This window comes from Anser cygnoides, chromosome Z, assembly GCF_040182565.1.
Source record: "Anser cygnoides isolate HZ-2024a breed goose chromosome Z, Taihu_goose_T2T_genome, whole genome shotgun sequence".
In the NCBI taxonomy this organism is placed as follows: domain Eukaryota; kingdom Metazoa; phylum Chordata; class Aves; order Anseriformes; family Anatidae; genus Anser; species Anser cygnoides.
Genome location: NC_089912.1, coordinates 54026615 through 54046964, shown reverse-complemented (window position 1 = coordinate 54046964; position 20350 = coordinate 54026615). Strand labels below are relative to the sequence as shown.

Sequence of the window (20350 nt, the reverse complement as noted above, 5' to 3'; positions counted from 1 at the left end):
TTAGTGAAGCTTAATCTTAACTGTGCACATCTTGAAGTATATGTGCCAGATCTTGAAAGAATATCTACATGGAGGCTGGATGATACACAGACCTATTCAGCTACTTATGTCTGCTGATACCAGTCCATAACATATATTACAGCTCGTAGATTAAGGCATAATCCTTAATTTGCATAAGATTTTGAAAGATGTACTAACGTGTTCCCTGTATGACATTGTCTCAGTGCTCTGAGACATGCCTCTGAAGTTGGTGAAAATGGCAATGCATAAAATAGCTGAAAGTTCTTTTTTCTTCTTTTTCCAGATAACAATGAAACAGAACAGGGATCTCCATCATTGCCATGCAGTCCCAGTGCAGTAAACATTGGAGAGGACATTAAACAACAAGAAACAGGTTCACAGTGTTTAATATTTTATTCTGTGAAAATGCACTTTGCTGTGCTTACGCAAAGGTCAATTGTTTTGTGTGCCTTTCTGTCATCTGTGTGCTATGCAACTGAAGATCTACAACTAGAAAGTGGAAGTAATCATACATGAAAGTGTGTACTGTGTGTGTACTCCTGAGTGCTGTAAGTCAAATACTGTCTTTCACTACTACTGTGTATGTCTGAAAACAATTGCATTTATTTGTCAAAAGATGTCACATAAAGCATTCTGCTTTCTACATGCTCATGTTTCTTTTTATTGTAGTTGTGTATTTCCACTTGAACTTTTTCATTAAACCTTTTGGCCTCCTTATTCCCCTATATGCCTTCTCTTTCTAACTCAACATGCCCTATCTTTCCAATTCCTTGCAGCTATCTAGCTAAGGTTTGAGGACTTTTATCTTTTGTGATAAGTTTCTCTCTCACAAATTCCCTAGCTTGCATTCATTTCAGTCTGTGTTTTCTGTTAGCGTTAGAAATTCAGACAATTCTGGAGCACTGACATGCTCTGACTTTCCCATGTCTTTTATGGAAGTTATTATTTTGTAATGGGTATTTCCTTTTCCCCTTGAGATGTTAGGGCATTTTGCCTCATTTCAAATGTCCAATGTGGACGTATATTTTCCACACTGAGACAGCATGTGATGTGTTTTCTAATATCTCCTTGCTTCCATAGCTAGAGAAGCTGAAAAGCATCCGTGTGATCTAATAGGTATCTTTTTGGTGTATCTTTTCATAAATACTGCTTTCCATTATTCTAGATAGCTGAAAACTTTGTTTTTAATACCTTCCCTTCAGATACTGCAGGGTCTCTGCTTTTGAGGAAGTACTGTCATATTTGAATGCTGCACAGCACCTAAGCAGCTGGCTTTATTTTTAATGTTTCTGAGCGATGTCTGGATTTATGACACTGTCTGAGGCTGTTAGTCACCTTAAATTCTTACAGAAAATCAGTGGGAGTTCAGAACTTAATCTTTGAATAAAGATTTTAGTCTTTGTCTATGATTAGCATTTAGATACAAAGAGTTTATTTTGATACTTGCTGTATGCACAGCATGGACTGCAGACCTTAAATATATAGGGTTCCAGTAAATTTGCTGTGCTGTTTTATCTAAATACTGTTCCTTCCGTTTGTTTATTTCCTGCCTTAAAATATAAACGGTTTGAATGAGGGAAAAGTGAGCAGGAGAAAATCATTTCTCTGTTTTATTCAGATTGCAGATAAACATTCAATCAAATTAAGAGCTGCTGAAGTTTGCTGCCTAGCTTGTCACTGTATTTTTCACAGCATCATGACTTTTCTCCCCTCCTTCCATTCCAACAGGAATTTCATTGCAGCTCTTCAGCTGCTAGTTATTGCTTATTATATGCGTGCATCTATCTGAATCTAATTTTTTTGATTTTTTTTTTTTTTTAAAAGGAGCTACAGCTTATGTTCTTCCACTGCCCTCTAGGGCCTACAGGTTTAAAAGATCTTTTATGGTCATACACTGAGTTTTGAAAATATAAAATCTCCACATTTTGTTTAGAAACTTACTCCATTTTGGATACTCTTTGTAAAATGTAGGTTCTGTCCAAAAGCAGCAGGATTCAGTATTGCATCTGTAAATATTTCAGCCGTCCCACTGAATCAGTCTGATCAGCCCACCAGTCTAATTTAACAGATGTGAGGGGCATCTATGTAATTTCTTTATTTCATGCCCACTTCAATCCTTTCTCATGTAAGGTTGCATTAACGTCACTCAACACTGAGGATGGTTTAAATCTGTCCTTTCTTCCCAGTCCTTTAAGACAGACTTCTTGACTGAACTTCATTTCTTTCAAAATACAGTTAGCTTCGGGGGCTGAGATCTAATACGATTTTGCAGGTTTTTCTACTGGTAAGCGTAAACCCAGTGAGAAAGAATATGTCAAATTTTTAGTCATATATAGGAGTGTTAGCATCATGGAGTGATTGTGTAATCTTGTGTGGTGCTTAAACTTTACCAGAGATAGGGTTAGACAGAACATTTTATTTTTTGTCATAGTAATCTCAGACATAACTTCTAGATTTTCAGCTAACTACTACAGAAGAAGCGGCTACAAAGGCAAAGTGGCAGAGGATTATGGGTTCAAATTATGAAATAGTGGTAAGTAAACTGTGATTATTATCAAGTGTCCTTTAATTGGTCCACGTATTATGTTGCTAGCATACAGATAAAAATATGTGTATATTATATTTGTTTATTTATTTATAAAGATAATATATATACTCCTTAATCTGTTGGGAGGCTTTTACATTATACCCATATGCAAAATTTATCATGTTTTTCTGTAGTGATTCTGGTAAAATAATCACAACTGTCTTAGGTTACGGCGTCTTTGGATATTATTTTACAGATTTCCTGCCTTCATGGGGATAAGTGTGTATTAGAGAAAAAGTAATATTTAAGGTAAACTTCAAAGCTCCCTTGATTAGCCAGAATTTCAAGCTAGTGCCTGAAATCTCTTACCCATTCTGCATACTGAATGAATTGTTTGATACAGCAATAGAAATAGTACATGGGACATTTTCTGTAGATACAGCTGTAAAGCAGTATCTGAGTTTAGGACTTTATTTCAAAATTATATGCCAAAGTTTTAGTCTGTGCAAAAGTATGTACAATTAGATATTATTGTCACATACACTTCCCACTTGAATATGTAAATATCTATAAGTGATTAAAGTTTCAGTTTTTACCTCACTCTACCCTGATCCAGACATTTGTCCTGTTTTTACAAAAATGCAAATTTGAGCATGCAGAGCCTCTTCCATGTTTGGCATGGATCATATTTTATTGGGTGTGTTTCTATTTATGTACTTAAAAGGTTTTTCTAGTTGTTCTTGCCCCAGAATCTGAATTGTAGAATCATAGAATCATTAAGGTTGTAAAAGCCCTGTAAGATCAGCTGGTCCAACCATCACCCTGCTACCACTGTCACCCACTAAACCATGTCCCTAAGCACCAGGTCCAACCTCTCCTTGAACACCCCCAGGGACGGTGACTCCAGTACCTCCCTGGGCAACCCGTTCCAATGCCTGACTGCGCTTTCTGGGAAGAAATGTCTCCTAATTTCCATCCTAAACCTCCCCTGGCACAAATTGAGGCCATTCCCTCTAGTCCTATCACTAGTTACCTGTGAGAAGAGGCTGACGTCCAGTTCCCAACACTTTCCTTTCAGATGTAGAGAACAAAAAGGTTTCCCCTGAGCCTCCTCTTCTCCAGACTAAACAACCCCAGTTCCCTCAGCCGCTCCTCATAGGACTTGTGTTCCGGGCCCTTCACCAGCTCCATAGCCCTTCTCTGGACACGCTCCAGGGCCTCGATGTCCTTCTTGTAGTGAGGGGCCCAAAACTGAACACAGTACTCGAGGTGCGGCCTCACTCAGAGATGAGTACAGGGGGACGATCACCTCCCTGGTCCTGCTAGTTACGCTATTCCTGACACAAGCCAGGATGCCGTTGGCCTTCTTGGCCACCTTCCACACTGCTGGCTCATGTGCAGGCAAGCATCGACCAACACCCCCAGATCCTTCTCCTCTGCACAGCTTTCCAGCCACTCTGCCCCAGGCCTGTAGCACTGCATGGGGTTGTTGTGGCCAAAGTGCAGGACCTGGCACTTAGCCATGTTGAACCTCATCACATTGGCCTCTGCCTACTGACCCTGTACTGGGTCTGGCTGGGATGGAGTTAACCTTCCCTGCAGCAGCCCATACAGTGCTGTGCTCTGCACTTGGAGCTAGAACAGCACTGGGATCGCACCAGTATTGTGTCTACTGCTGAGCAATACTAGCACCGCATCAGGATTCCCCCAACCCTCCCCAGAGCCAGCAGGATGGGTGTGGGCAAGAGGTGAGGAAGGAACATCACCAGGGCAGCTGACCTAAACCAAGCAAAGGGACATTGCATACCATATGATGTCACACTCCACAATAAATGTGGAAAAAGGAAAAAGAAGGCAGGGGCGGGCTCTCGTTGTGAAAAATCTGTCCTCCCAAACAACAGCTATGTGCGTTGAGGCCCTGCTTCAAGGATGTGGTCAAGCATCGCTTGTTGTGGGAAGTAGAGAGTAATTTCTTTCCTCTGCACTTCCACATAGCCTTTGCTTGTTGTTTTTTTCGTCTCTTCCTTTTTCCCTTTAGTTAAATAATTTAATAATATTTTTTCCTTATTAATTATATTTTCTTTTAATTAAATTATCCTTATCTCAGCCTGTGAATTGTTTCTTTCCTTTTCTTCTTCCCCTCCTCTTCTGAAGAGGGGGAGTGAGAGAGGGGTTGTGGTAGAGTTCAGCTGCCTAGCAGGGTAAAACCACCACCAACCCATCCTGTCCAGGTCCTTCCTACCTTCCAGCAAATTGATATTTCCCCCCAAACTTGGTGTCATCTGCTAACTCACGGAGGGTGCACTCAGTTCCCTCATCCAAGTCATCAATAAAAATGTTAAAGAGGATGGGCCCCAACACTGACCCCTGGGGAACACCACTGGTGATTGGTCACCAGCTGTATTTCACTCCATTCACCACCCCTCTCTGGGCCCAGCCCTCCAGCTAGTTTTTAACCCAGCAAAGAGCGTCTCTGTCCAAGCCATGGGCTGCCAGCTTCTCCAGGAGAATACTGTTGGAGACCGTGTCAAAGGCCTTGCTGAAGTCTAGGTACATCAACAGCCTTTCCCTCATCCACCAGGTGGGTCACCTAGTCATAGAAGGAGATGAGGTTGGTCAGGCAGGACTTGCCTTTCATGAACCCATGCTGACTGGGCCTGAGCCTTCAGTGGTCCCTCATACACTGCGTGATTGCATACAAGATGACCTGTTTCATCACCTTTCCTGGCACCGAGGTCAGGCTGATAGGCCTGTAGTTCCGCAGGTCCTCCTTCTGACCCTTCTAATAGATGGGCATCACGTTAGCAAGTCTCTAGTGACTTCCCTGAATGACCGAGACTGCTGATGGATGATGGAAAGTGGCCCAGCAATCACATCTACTAGCTCCCTCAGCACCCTCAGGTGGATCCCATCTGGCCCCATGGACTTGTGACAGTCCAGGCGGAGCAGCAGGTCTCTGTTTCCACCTGAACTGTGGGGGGTTCTTCTGCTCCCCATCCCAGACTTACAGGTCAGGAGGCTGAGTATTCCAAGGATAAGTGGTCTAGCTAGTAAAGACAGATGCAAAGAAGGCGTTAAGAACCTCAGCCTTTTCCTTATCCTCAGTAGTCATGTTCCCCCCTGCGTCCAGTAAAGAATGGAGATCCTCTTTGGCCCTCCTCTTGTCATTAATATATTTATAAAAACATTTTCTATTATCGCTGACCGTAGTGGCCAGGTTGAGCTCATACTGGGCTTTGGCCATCCTCATTTTTTTTCTGCATATGCTGGCAGCTTCCTTGTACTCTCCTGGACTTGCCTGTCCCTTTTTCCACTGGACAAAAACTCTCTTTTTCTCGTGGACACTCAGCAAAAGTTCCCTGTTCAGCCATGCCGGTCTTCTTCCCCACTGGCACATCTTATGGCACATGGGAACAGCCTGCTCCTGTGCCTGTAAGACTTAGTTCTTGAGGAGCGTCCAGCCTTCCTGGACCCCTCTGCCCTTCAGGACTGATTCCCAAGGGACCCTCCCTACCAGTGTTCTGAACAATTCAAAGTCTGCCCTCTGGAAGTCCAAGGTACTGACCCCCCTCTCCTGACTTCATCAAGAATAGAGAACTCTATCATGGAATGGTCACTCTGCCCAAGAAGGCTCCCGACCACCACTGATGGAGATGGATTTCAGTTGCACAGTTGCCCTCACCCCCAACCCAGACTGCTCCCCCAGGCTCATCTCTATCGAGTCTTATTTCCCCCTGAGCCCCCCTTTGTACCTAGTTTAAAGCCCTCTTGATGAGCGCTGCCAGCTCCCAGGCTAGAGTCAGTTTCTCCCTGTGAGACAGGTAGGACACATCGGCAGCTGTCCGGCCAAGTGCCAAGTAAACCTCCCCATGATTAAAAAAAAACAAAACACAAAATTCCTGCGACTGTACTAGCCTCTCAGCCACATATTGATCAGCTGGGCCTTCCAGGTGTGCTCAGTATCCCTCCCCACCACTGAAGGGATAGAGGAAAACACCACCTGCACATTCACTCTGTCCAGTAACTGCCCCAATCCCCTGAAGTTCCTTTTGATATCTTTCTTTATCCACACACGGGGCAACATAGTCATGTTATTTCACATATGGTTTTTTTGTTGTCTGTCATGGTTCCTGGAGGACACTATGTGAATCCACAGTGATAGTTTCCTTTCCAGGATAGTCTTAATAACTAGTGATTGTGTAGGTTACACTGAATGTGGCCTGTAGATTTTAGTTTTTATCTGCTATTTATTTTATCCTCTCAGTGCTTGTCATCCTGTTGGGAAGTTGGATTCTTTCTTTTAAGCTGCTGCTGTTATTTTACTGTGTTACTGAAAAACTTAAATTAGTAACTTGACACGTTTGTTTGCAGTTTTAAGTCTGCATTACACGTCAGTATTTCTAGTTTCTCCCTACAGGAATTGTCGCCTCACTGTATGTAAATTGAATCTGGAGGTAGCAGATATGGCTTTCAATATGTCAAAAGTAACTTTGTTTTTAAATCTGTTTTAGGTGGCTGTAGTTAGCAAATTCAGCGAAAGCAGCGGGCTAGGGATAAGCCTTGAAGCTACAGTGGGGCATCATTTTATCAGATCTATCCTACCAGAAGGGCCAGTTGGACGAAGTGGCAAGCTGTTTAGTGGAGATGAGCTTCTGGAAGTAAGAAAAAGTTCAGCTCTATTTTAGTCTGCTTTCAGTAGAATTCTTGAGAAGTGACTTGCGTCTCAGAGGTTACAACTTTGGGAATGTAGGATATCTTAACAGCATACCACTCATTACTGGAAGTGTTTGTGCATGCTGTTCATGTGTGCTTACACATATTTATGTGACTGCATCTGCACAGATGCATTTCTCAGCTCATAGCTGATACTTCAGATACAATTGAAAGTCACGATAAAAGAATACCCCGCAAAAGCATCTAGAAATACCCCTATACAGTGAAGGGAATAAACACCTGGTTACTTTTCTAAATTGTTTTCTTAGAATTAGGATGTGAGTTTCGTTCACATGAATGCAAGAAATCTACATGTTTTATCTGTTTTCATGCTTAATATGCCAGTTCCTATGCAAATCTGCTAGTGTTGTTTGTTTTCATATTTGTATATTCTGAATTTTACACCGGGTTTCTAAGGTGTTTAGTAAGATGGCATCGTGTAATTTATGAGACTCTCCATTCAGCTCAAAACATATCCTTGTGCTGATTCTGAGCACCAAATTGAGTAGAAGCGGAGGGCTGAAAATCTATTAATGTTTTCATAAAAATCAGACAATTAGTGGTTTTTTTGTTTCTTTTTTCATTTTTATTCATTATTCTTCTTATAAACACTGTGCATTCTTTCATTCTTGAGGTGAATGAGATCTCTTTGCTTGGAGAAAACCACAAGGATGTGGTGAATATCTTGAAAGAACTGCCAATTAAGGTGACAATGGTATGCTGTCGTCCAGTGGCTCCCCCTATCAGTCACCCAGAAGTACTGGATGGTCTAAGTCTCTCTGAGGTTCAGCTCACAGAAAAGGTATATGTATGTATATATGTATTTTTTAATAAAAATTACTAAGACAATGACTGTTTCCTTGAGGAAAAACATGTAAAGATCTTGTACAAGATGAGAAGTCTCTTTTAATATTTTAGGACTTGGAACCAAATAAGTAGGAAAAGACAAATTGTATTCATCAACTGTACTTTAGGCCAACCAGAAGATAAACATACTGGTAGGGAAAAATTGGAGACACGGTACCCAAATACCTGATTTTTGTTCTGCATGTGGGCTGTGGGGGTATAGCAAATTGAACTGCATTGTCTTTAGAATCTTTATATTTCATCTACGTTTGAAGCTAGGTTTCTGGGTTTGAGTTGAGCAAGCCTGAGCATGCACTCCCTGACAGACAAACTTCTGTCACTCCCAAGTTCGAAGCTCTGGGCTGTCTGATGTGATAAACATGTAGAAATGGCCTACAGTGTAAGAAAAAAATAGCATTTGTATGAAAATAAGCTCAGTTCTGACTTCTGGGCAAGACACAGAATTGAGTTTACTGTTGCTAAGCTTTGCTATGAAACTAAGGGAAGAGAAAAAAACACGTACACTTGTGTGTATGTACATACGTCTGTATTTGTCTGTGTCCTCCTTTTTCAAACATTCTGACTCCTGTCAGTGCTACTATATTTAGATCAAGGCATTTTTAGACATACCATTTAATAACAGATATTTCCTTTATATTTTGATACATACACTAATGAGGCTTTCTGAACTTTTTAGTTTGATGGAAATTCTGCTTTGTAAATACTGTCTCCAAGGAGTGTTTTCATATACTTGCATCATAGATATTTTGTTACAAGAATATGTGAATTCTGTGCTAGACTTAACATAATTTTGTTAACTGTTTGCACTTTTTTCATGTTTAGAGAAACACCACTTAGTTTTTATCTTTCTTTTTGTGAACAGAATTTAGTCTCTACAAATTCACAAACATTTACATTCTATGGAGTTGGTGAAAATACACTGTTTTTTCCCAGGCTCATGTCGAACTTGGTTTCATTGGCTCCTCAGACACAGAGGGAACAACTCTGGAAATGGCTGATGAATCTCAGAGTGTGGAAGAGGTGCAGAGCTCTTCTTTGGCAATGTGGGAAACAGAAGTACAGCACATTGACCTGGAGAAGGGGAGTATGGGTCTTGGATTTAGCATACTGGACTACCAGGTAACTTCTGTACTCCTTTCCTTGAGTAGGAAACTCAATACTTTGTATTGTTTAGATCTTGCAATATGATCTAAGTAAGTATTTTAGTGGTAAATGTTAGTGGAAACCAGGCAATGTAGTAAAGCTGAACGGATGTCGCTACTGGCAGGCATCCCGCTAGCTACATTACTTATTTCTCTTACTGTGTTAAGAATAATGATGGGATTCGTGTGGCCAAGTCTGGCAAAAGGGTCTTTCCCAACAAGCTGTCCAGACTTTGAGGGCAGCTTTAAACTAGACAAAGAGGGAAAGGGATTCGGTTTCGAGTAATAAAGAAGAACCAGGAGTTGCTCATGTATTAGAAACCAACAGGAAAACGTTTGAAATGCCTCAAAGGAATTAAGGTGTATTCATCTTAAAAGATTGCACAGCCAATAGCCCAACTGAAGCGCCTCTATACCAGTGCACACAGTGTGGGTGAAAAACAGGAGGAGCTGGAAGCCACCATGCAGTTAGAAAGCTTTGATCACTTATAATCACTGTGACTTGAACTTGGTGGGATGAATCATGTCATAGGAATGCTGTGGTTGATGGCTATAAACTGCTCAGAAGGGACTCGCAAGGAGGGGGAGGGGTGCCCTCTGTGGCTTTTTGTTTGTTTGTTTGTTTGGTTTGGTAAAAAAAAAAAAAAGGATTGACTGCACAGAGCTGACTTTGAAAAACAGTGATGAGCAATTTGAGAGGTTATGGGTAAAAATTAGAGGGAAAGCCAACAAAAGAAGCCTCGTGTTTGGAGTTTGCTGCAAGCCACCTTAACAAGGGTAACCTGTTGAAGAAGCATGCTTGCTTCAACTACAGGAAGTGTTGTGCTTGCAGGCTATAATCCTGCTGGAGTACTTTGGTCACCCTGACATCTACTAGAAAAGCAACACAGCAAGCTGTAAGCAGTTCAGGAGACTTTTGGATAAATTCTTAATGCAGGAGGTAGATAGGCTAATCAGAGGAGTAGCATTAAGAGACCTGTTGCTTACCAATGCAAATAAACTAATTAGAGAGATCAAGGTAGCCTGGGGTGCGGTGACCATGCCCTGGTGGAATTCATGATCCTGAGGGATGTGGGCCAGGTGAAGAGTAAAATCAAGACCCTGAATTTTAGGAGAGTGAACTTCGAGTTGTTTGAGGAATTAGTGGATGGGACTCCATGGTGAGGAAACTGCCCTCAAGGATTGAGGTGGAGAACAGGGCTGGCAGTTCTCTAAGGACAAGAGGTCTTGATTCTTATGTGTAAGAAATCAGGCAAGGAGGGCAGGAGACCAGTATGGCTGAGTAAAGACCGTCCTGGTCAAATGAAAGTGAAAGAAATAAATGCATAGGCAGTGGAGCCAGAGGCCTGTATCCTGGGAAGAATACTGGGACACTGCCTGGATATGTAGGAATAGGATCGGGAAAACTAATGCAGAGTTGGAGTTGAATTTGGCAAGGAGTGTGAAGTATGATAAGAAAGGCTTCTACAGCTACATTAGCCAGAAAAAGGTAATTATAGAGAATTTGCCCCCTGGTACAGATGGGAGAATTAGTGACAACTAACATGAAGAAGACTGAGGTGCTTAACATTTTTTTTTTCCTCATTTTCTCTGGTAAATCACTCCTTCCACATCTCTCAAGTCCCCGAACCTCAAGGCAAGGACTTGGGGGAGGGGGGCGGAGAGGGGCAGGGAGACCTAGGTATTGTAAGAGATCAGGTTTGAGACTACCTGAGGAACCTGAACATACGCAAGACCACAGGACCTGGTCAGTTGCATCCCAGGTTCTAAAAAGAACTGAAAGAGGGTAGATTTAGACTGGATATAAGGAAGAGATTTTTCCATGATGGTGGTGAGACAGGTTGCCCAAAGAAGCTATGGATACCTCATTATTGTAAGTGTACAATGTTGGGTTGGATGGGGCTTTGGGAAATTTGTTCTAGCGAAAGAAGTCCCTGCCCGTGGCAGGGGGGTTGGAACTAAATGATCTTTAAAGGTCCCTTTCAACCAAAACCATTCTATGATTCTGTGATTTTACAGGTTCTCATGGTAGTGATTTTACTTGTCCAGAAAAATAAGTAATCAGTAAAACACTAGTCTCTTGGGAAAGCTGAACCTCTAGTGCCTCAGGTATAATGAATGATGTACGCATCTTAGAATGTTCAGGCATCTTGCCATGTATTTTGCACCTGCAGTGAGGGTGCCCTTGCTAAGAGAAAGATCCAATAAAGGACTTACATTCTTAAAGCAGGATTTATCAAAATCCAGAACTGTAATTCTGAAATCCCTTGCTTAGCTGCTACCTAGGACGTGCCTAGACATTCTCATTCATTTTGTGTTTGACTTGAAAATTCCCGGACATCTCAAGGTGTCATTCATGTTGTGTCCCTGTGTCAGAGCAGCTGAGTGCCTGTCTCCTGCCTCCGCTCGGTCAGGATACAACAAATGTTCCTCCTGTGTTTCCAGTTGTCACAGTGGATATTTTTTAATCTCTGATCAAAGTCAAGTAACTTTCCCTCCGGTCAGCACAAGTTTTTGCCTGAGTGTTTGGTGGTCTAGCAGGTCTTTGCTGGATCATTTCCCTAAGGGGTGTACACATTGTACTTTGCATCTGGAGGTCTCTTGCAGGTGGAAGTTATTCCCATGGTGCGTTGCTTAGAAATAATCTATGCCCCAGAGGTATTTTTTGCATTTGCACGCTGATAACTGTGAAGAGCAGAGTAGTTTAGTAATCACAGAATCACAGAATTGTAGGGGTTGGAAGGGACCTGGAGAGATCATCGTGTCCAACCCCCCTCCCAAAGCAGTTTCCCTAGAGCAGGTTGCCCAGGTAGGTGTCCAAACGGGCCTTAATCTGAAGGATATAGGTATAGTCAAGTACTCATTTTATGAAACAGCAGTTATGATTTAATGTGTTACTCTTAATGCTCTTAAATGAGACACTATAGCTGAGCCTGAGTATTTGGAGTCCGTATCAGCACAAACTAAAGCATATTTTTGCTTTGCCTTTTTCTGAAGTGTAGACACAAAATGTGGTTGTGTATGTGGTTATTTAAAACATTTTGTTTATTAAGAGTTGTTGGAAATACCTTAAATTGTTGTGTATGTTTTACAACTGTGAGTTTGGTTATATCCTACAGGCCTACAGGAAGCGTTCAGAAACTTACTTATCCTTTTTGTGGGGGGGATATTATAATGGTTGTGTCCTGTGTTCTCACCTTTGAGATGGGGTTAAAACATTTCAGTTTGTTTCTAAAAGTTCTATTTTCATCTAAGACTGTGAACAATAAACGAAGTTTACAGTAAGATTTATGCTTGTGTTTTGCTTTTTCCATCCAATTTTTAATTAATTTTCCATGGACAGTGACTAAAGTGAAGGTTAATTTTGTATTTCTGATGTTTTATACAATGGCAGGCCTGTGGTAAGAGTACATTATTCCTTACCCCAGGGAAGACTCTGGGGGACATAAGAATCACATACACTAGAAAGGTGGTTTTTTTCAAAAAATATGTCATGCAGTATCATCTCAAATAGCAGTAAAAATACTTGTTAAAATAGTGAGGAAAGTATTCAGGTCCAAGCACAATGTCCAGCAATGCTAGCTATATTTCAACTTGTAAAGTTTTGTTTCCTCATGGCATTCTCTTTATTGCATTAATTGCCCTGATGTGTTAAGGGTCTTCTCTCCTCCACTCCCTCTCTCAACCCCTCTCTCTCACATTACCTTTCAGCGGTCTCTAATTCCTGCGATTTTGGTTGCTGCCTTTATGATATGCATCCTTTCAGATGTACATTTTGGCATGGCAAATTGTTACAGTTGCTTTCCAGTTTGTAGATGTTTGCTTTTCTCTTTCCTTTGCTGTCAGTAAAGCTGATACATTATTATGTATGTCTCATATTTTTCTGTGCATGCACACAAGCGAATTGCCATGTGTTGGAAGCATTAACATCTAATGATCTTCCTTGTGAATGTAATTTCTATAAGAGTTATGCAAGTCGGTGTATCTGTTATGATTGTTACAAAAGAATTATACTTTCCTGTTCATAGAGCTTGATGTTAGCTTATTTATAAAAATATCAGTGCATTACAGGATGCAGATTTGAAAATGGTTTTCTTTTTGAAAGGAAAATGACTTTGTTGTGCCTTGTTGCTCTGTTGGTATGTTCCTGTCTTGTAAAGCATTTGATTAGGCACACACAAGAACTTTACTCTTTAAATGTGCTTTCCCAGCTGAGCAAGATCTGGTGCCATGAAGTACATGGTAATTCTTGAAATAAGCTGTTTGTTCCACTAGAGATTGTTTCTTTCCCCTGTCTGAACTGTCCATGTCTATTCACAAAGAGCTAAGTGTAAGAGAGGATGAGGTCTGCACAGTGTCATAGCAGTAGGAAGTATTTACATTTTTTGGTGTGGTTACTTATTACAGTACATACTGCACTCAGCAATTTAACAGTGTTTTATGCTGGAGATTTGTGATGGAACATCACCTAGAAAAGATTTTCACATTTAGGAATGGAAAACAGAAGGAAAAATAAATGTACAGCTGTATGGACAGGGTTATGCGTTCCTGCTGAGTGTTCATCTGGAGCAGGGCTGTGTTGTGAGTCATTAAAAGTAGATGCATAAAATAAGCCTACCAAGATAGAGTAAATAAAATGAAATGTCTCTCTTCCTTTTACTCAATTAGGATCCTGTCGACCCAGCAAACACTGTAATTGTAATTCGCTCATTAGTTCCCGGTGGTGTGGCTGAGCAAGATGGCAGACTTCTTCCTGGAGATCGGCTTATGTTTGTCAATGATATCAACCTGGAAAATGGCAGCCTGGAGGAAGCAGTGCAAGCACTGAAAGGAGCCCCAACAGGAACAGTTAAAATAGGAGTTGCCAAACCACTGCCTGTAAGGATCTGGGAGTGCTGTGGATAATTTTCATGTCATTTAAGCTGATACATAATGATCCTGACTTCTGTGTACACTTTCTGTGCTTTGGAATACAGTCAGGTGACACACGAAATCCAGAAGACTATATGTATGAGATTCCTTGCATGCAGGAATGGCCTGCGTAGTGTGTGACAGGTGTGGTGATTTCAGGACCTAGCACGCCGGTCTCCTAGCAGAGAAACAGCGAAGCATCTTACAACCAGCACAGACTTTCAGGGCTGCAAGGTGCTAGACATAATTTTGTACATGTTACAAGATTTTCTGAATGTGCAAGGTGGTGACATAAAGACAGTTTTATGTTTTGGAATTTGCCTACTGCACTACTTCATAAGATCTGGTCTGCTATAGGTATAGCACGTATGCAGTCTTAATATACAGACTACGTACTTAATTTAAAGAATGGTAAATAGACTCAAGGTATCTCAGCACCTGCTGGTTATTGTGGTACAGCCATAAATAATTCTGGGCTTGATTTTAGAAAGGAGTCTCTAGCAATTAGAAGAATGAGGTTGAATAACTGCGTTCCTTTAGCCATTCTGGGGCAAAAATACCTAACAAATTTTAAGAGGGAGATTATTAACCTTAAGATTTGGATTGTATGTTGTCTTTTTCAGTGGTAACAAAGAACTCCAGATATAGAAGACCTAGGGTTATGGAGATATTGTGTCAGTATGGATGCTGTGCAGTTCTGCATCCGTATGGTTATATTTTAATAATGTACTCTGCATTCTGAGGGCTGGTAAGAGCGCTTATTTGCACAACGTCTGTTCCACATTTCTTTCTCTTGCATCTGGAAGTGTCATGATTTACAAATAAAGGAGAATATAGGGGATTGGCCAGTACAATAAACATCAATTTCAAGATTATGTAAGGATACAACTAATGAAAGATTCCTGTGATTTCTAAACTCTGTATACTTCCTTAGTGACATCTCAGGTCAGTGAATTTAAAAAAAATCTACCTCACAGCTACCACTGAGAGTATCTTCCTGAATTATCCCTTGCAAAGTGGGAGCATGGACTAGTGTCCCTGTTGTCTATAAATTCAAATCAGTAGAATGCCATCGAGATTATATGTAGAAAGATCAGTCTCGCTGTATTTGTAAGGCCAAGTGATTTTTTTCAGTTCATTTTTGCTTTTTACACAATGACAATCTTGTAATCCTTGTGGATGCAGATACCAAATTTTCATTTTCAGTGCATGTGAAGTGGGTAGGAGGGAATGGCTAATGTTTAAGTTCATAGAAACTTTCCTTCTCATAGTAAAGAGGTACTTTTTAAACTTTCTTTGTGAGATTTATTTTTATAGGGGAGACTGTGTGTCACACACTAAAATGTCTTGCAAATCAACATTGTCTTACTTAAAAAGGCATTCTGAAAGAGAACGTTCATGGTTGTTCTGTCTCTGTTCCTGGAATTTTGTAAACATTCTGTATTTCTACTTTAATATGGCACGTATGATTTTACCAGTTAAGTAAGCATTTTGAGTAATCACTGGCTTCTTTGCAATACTGGCTGAGTGAACCTAACATCAAATTATGTTGGAAAAAGGTGCTGATTTGCAGTGAGGATTGTGTTTTGTCCTCTTGAGGCTGTTAGACCTGGCAGACACCACCTTAAAATACAGGCAGTGGATTCAGTGTTCCTTTGAACAAGAATATTCTGCAGCCTGGGAGGTTGTGTAGGCCTGCACTGTTAGGCTCTGTCTCCTCATAGCAGCTCTGGCAGTTCTAATAAATGCTTAGTAAGAGCAGAAATTGAGAATGAATTTAGACTAACCTGTAGGTTCTGTGGTATAGCTGGATAAGTATTTCTTATTACTTGAGCATCTAAAGTGACATGTGAAGCTGAATCAATTCAGATAATTTTGGAAAAAAAAAAAACCACATCTCTTTATCTATTCAACAGTATAACTGTGATTGAAATGAACTCTGCTGCATTTGGAATTGATTTACCACTCTAAACCTCCCTCACATAATGCACTTTGAACACCCTGTGTCCTGGCCACTCAATCCAACTCAGAGCTTCGTTCTTTCTGCAGCTTTCACCAGAAGAGGGCTATGTCTCTGCTAAGGAAGATTGCTTTTTCTACAGTGCCCAGTCACTTGAGGAGGAGGGGCCAGCTGATGCAGCCCTCTTCCATGCTGATCTAGCTCTGGTTAGTGGCCCAACTTAACAAAGATTTCTTAAGTCTGCGTTTCATAATGAAAAAGGTTGCTTTGTCACTGTTCATGCTTATCTTTTAGTGTTTACTATCACCACGTTACTCATCCACTATAGCTGAGATGAATTCCCACATGGTAGAAACTGGCATCTAGAGATTTTGGCTGTTTGCATGGGGGAAAAAAAAAAAAAATTTTGCTGAGATTTTCAAAGGATCATGGGCACCCATGTCTCCTTGCATCCACAGTGCATCCCTTTGAAAATCTTAGCTTGTGTAGAGAAATGTTCACGTGCTCATTTGGTAAATAAATCTTTTTGCCTGTGTTTCATATTATATGACTCTACTTTCCTAGCTGCCTTGAAAAAAGTTTTGGGGACTCTTTTTGCATGTAAGCCAGCCTTACAAAGAATGCTGTCCATCTTCAAAAGCTACCAGCACTTTTTTCCTGATAGTATTCTTTAAACTTCAACATCAATCAGTGATTATGAGATTTGCAAGCCAAAGTATGTTCACTTGTACCAAGAATGTAACTTACCCGAAAGTTCACTGCCTTACATAGCTCAAAAGTTACCATTAAGAATTTGAAGAAAAATGCCAAAGGAAATAGGACTCTAAAACAAATAAACAGAAAAAAAAAATCCAAACATCTTCTCACGATTATTCATACTGATCTGGGACTTACGTTGAAGTTGTTTGGCCCCCATTTTCTGGGGATATGAGTAGGTAAAACAGTTTGTACTAAACACCATAACTTAATTCATTGAAGGAACAAATTAAACAAAACAAAAACCTGAAATGGAACCTTCCAAGGAAAAATCTCTGAATTACTGATTGCAGTGTGTTTGATATTTTTTCACATTTGCAAATGACAAGCTGTTTTTAATAATGTGCTTTTTAACAAGACTTTTTTTTTTCTTCAGTTTGTTATCTTGATGAAGTAGTTAAACTGCTAGTTATTTCAACATAATAGGATTTGCCTTACTCTATTTATAGAGGAGAAAGAAGTATGAAGAAACAAGGTTATGTATCGAAAATATCCTTTAATTAAAGATGTGTAGAAAAGATCAGACTAAATCTTAAGGACTTAACATTTTGACTTCTATGTGTGATTCATATAAAAAAAATTAAAACCGAGCTGAAGAATAATGAATATAACAGATAATTATATGGTTAAAGTTGTCAGCTATGTCAACTGACTGTCAAATATGCAAAATATGAAACTGAATATGCAATCATCAAGTCAAAGATGTGTTTACAGAGTGCATTCACAAGGAATTGATTTTAATAGATAAATCAATGCTCAGATTCTTCTAGTTTTTCCCCTTTTTACACAATCATTATTTAGGGCTTAGCTTCAGTATCACTGATGTGTATTTTCCAAAAGATGGGCTGAGAGTGAGTTACACCAAAGGAGTAGTTTAAACTGTATGTTAAGTCTTTAGGGTTGAGACAATAAAAAACAGATCATTTGTACCTCAGAAAAGAATCAGTCTTTTGAAGTCACTGCAGATTTTTGCTATTGTTGTTGTCCATCTGACAATGAATGAATTAATTTTGTGATTAACATCAAAAGCTGCAAAATAACACTTAGATTCTATCTCTGCAGATGGATGGTTACACTTAGCTGATTCATATAAGTTTACAGTATGGTCATGGTTCTGAACTCCACTGAGCATTTTTGTTAGCATACGATGTTTCCTTGAGCTCTGCCAGGGGAGATAAAATTATAGTCAAAGTATAGAATATGAAGCACCGTGAATTAAGTTCTTTAGGACCTAATTTTATTCTAGTATTTGAAAATTATTTTCAAGATTTGTGTATTATATTTCACTGAAGAAAAAGAACACCCCTAAAAAGAAAAAGACTGCTCAAGTTTGGAACTCTTTTTAAAATCTTATTTCGTATGTAAGATAAGAGAAATTTCAGTATTAATCTTCTTGTGAAATATAAAATATTTTTAAAATTATAAGAAGCATTTGTGACGTCTGACTTTTTATAAATGTTTTGGAAAACGTTGCAGTTTCTTTTCTTTCATGTCACTAAGTGAAGCTCATTATTTTTACAGCCTTAATTCTTGTAAAAGAATTATTGTAAAAGAAAATAGTAGTTGCTAACACCTCATATTTCTATTAGGAGGCACTAGCCTATTTCAGCCCTACAATTTGTTCCAGTTCAGACTCTAACTTTAATTCAGATGTTCCTTGCCATCTCTGAAGATGGAGTAACATAATATGTAACTGGAAGAAGAAGTTTTTCCTACTGTGCTGTACAAATTTAACCTCACTGTAAAACACGGGAAAAAAAAGCGAAGTGTCAGTCAGTTAGTAGCGACTGAGGTACATGTGTTTGGGGCTTACGTTGTGTGAAGGTTACAGACAGCCTGGCTGATTAAATTGCTTCTGTTGTTAGGTGGACTCTGGAGAGGCAGATCTAGCGGATGAATCCACCTTTGAATCTCAGTATTCTCCGGAGAGTGACACCTTCCAGGCTTCAATGTTAGCTCTGCATGGCAGCACCTGTAGTGATGAGCTGAACTACACCCTCTCCCTTCCCTCGTCAACTCCCAAGGTAAAATAAGGATGATTTTATTGATGATAAAACTTGCTTATGAATGTGAAAAGGCTCAGTGTTCTGTATGCAGCAGTATTACTAGATGTTGTCCTTGTTCCATCTGCACAACCATTTGTTACCAGATTAAATACCGTTTTATTTAAGATAATGCTGGTGTCTTGCAGTTGTCTGTGTGGAAGAGAGAGACAGGTGGAAGATTGAAAACTTGGGCTGTGTTTTGTATAGCCAGGTATAATACAGTGAGATACTTGTAATGTTAAAGCTGTGGTGAACAGTCAACTACAAAAAAAACTTAACCGGTATTACTTCAGAGCATATTAAAAAGTGGTAACACAAAATAACTGCATCATTCTACAGAATTTTAGATTTAGTACGTTTTCATCCTAAGCTTTGCTTTTTTACTTCTTTGTAGTTAGAGTACTTGTTAATCAGTTTACTTTGTTCTTGCATGAATTGTTCATAATTACACTGTAATTAAATATGAAGCATATCAAACCTCTGATTGCTACTAATTTCTTTTTTAAATTTCTCAAGCATATTACAAAGACCAGTATCTTAATTCTTGCTGGTCACAGACCGTTATGATTGTATCAAAGTTGGCTTTGTTTCTCTCCATGTCTTTTTTATGATCCTTTATCTTGTCAATCTATAGATCTATTTCACTAATCCAGAGTCTTCAGAGTCATTTCTCTTAGCACTCACCGTCTTTGAACCAAACATTGTAGGCATTTCTTTCCAGGTTTGCAATCTGTGGTCTTCAATAAAGGAGCTTCTGCTTTTTTATTCATGCCTGAGCCACAGTATCTTTGTTTATCCCTTATATATTTGGCCCATACAAGGCATTGTGTTTGAAAGCTAAATTCATCTTCTAATGGCTTCTCCCAATCCACAAAAGAGCACATCTCTGCTGTGCCAGTGGGACAGATTGCATTGTTTAACTCCGTAATTGTTACTTAAACAGATTATGTATTTTGCATGCTGAGAAGCATTTTATGAGACAGAGGTTAGATTTACATTATATCTCATGTTGCTGCTCTAGGAATCCTTAAGTTATTTTTGGTTTTGACTTAAAGATGGCTTTATTTTCTGTTGTTTTTTTGTTTGTTTGTTTGTTCATTTTTAAACATTATGGTCATGACATTTCACTGTTCTTCTCCATGCACAAGTACGAAGGGAGTGTTCTCTACAAGTAATATTTTACACTGTGCAATTATGAATGGCTTCACAAAGTAAATATAGCAAGGAAACCGGTTGGTAAAAGAAAACTTTAGAAGCAATTGAAATGCAGTAAAAAATGAAAAAAGGTGTAACAAGGAATGCAGAGGTATTTCAGCTATTTCTGACTACAAGGGCAGTTGAAATGCTGATTCTGAATGCCTTTGCTGTCAATTTAAAAATAGGTGATAAAAAATATTCTAAGTCAAAC

General features: G+C 39.7%; 1 protein-coding gene across 15 annotated transcripts in view; it reads left to right on the top strand.

The window, feature by feature from the left end:
- The window catches only part of MPDZ (multiple PDZ domain crumbs cell polarity complex component), a 103415-nt gene that overhangs the window by 34118 nt on the left and 48947 nt on the right, over nucleotides 1–20350 (top strand). For 14 of the 15 annotated variants that reach the window (XM_048049769.2, XM_048049779.2, XM_048049778.2 and 11 more), the window contains 8 exons: nucleotides 305–394; nucleotides 2475–2554; nucleotides 7060–7206; nucleotides 7896–8063; nucleotides 9062–9247; nucleotides 13939–14148; nucleotides 16231–16347; nucleotides 18763–18921. In XM_048049769.2, the coding sequence (XP_047905726.2) occupies nucleotides 305–394; nucleotides 2475–2554; nucleotides 7060–7206; nucleotides 7896–8063; nucleotides 9062–9247; nucleotides 13939–14148; nucleotides 16231–16347; nucleotides 18763–18921 (1157 nt within the window). The remainder of the gene's footprint in view (nucleotides 1–304; nucleotides 395–2474; nucleotides 2555–7059; nucleotides 7207–7895; nucleotides 8064–9061; nucleotides 9248–13938; nucleotides 14149–16230; nucleotides 16348–18762; nucleotides 18922–20350) is intronic. The other variant, XM_048049780.2, reaches the window with a different exon arrangement.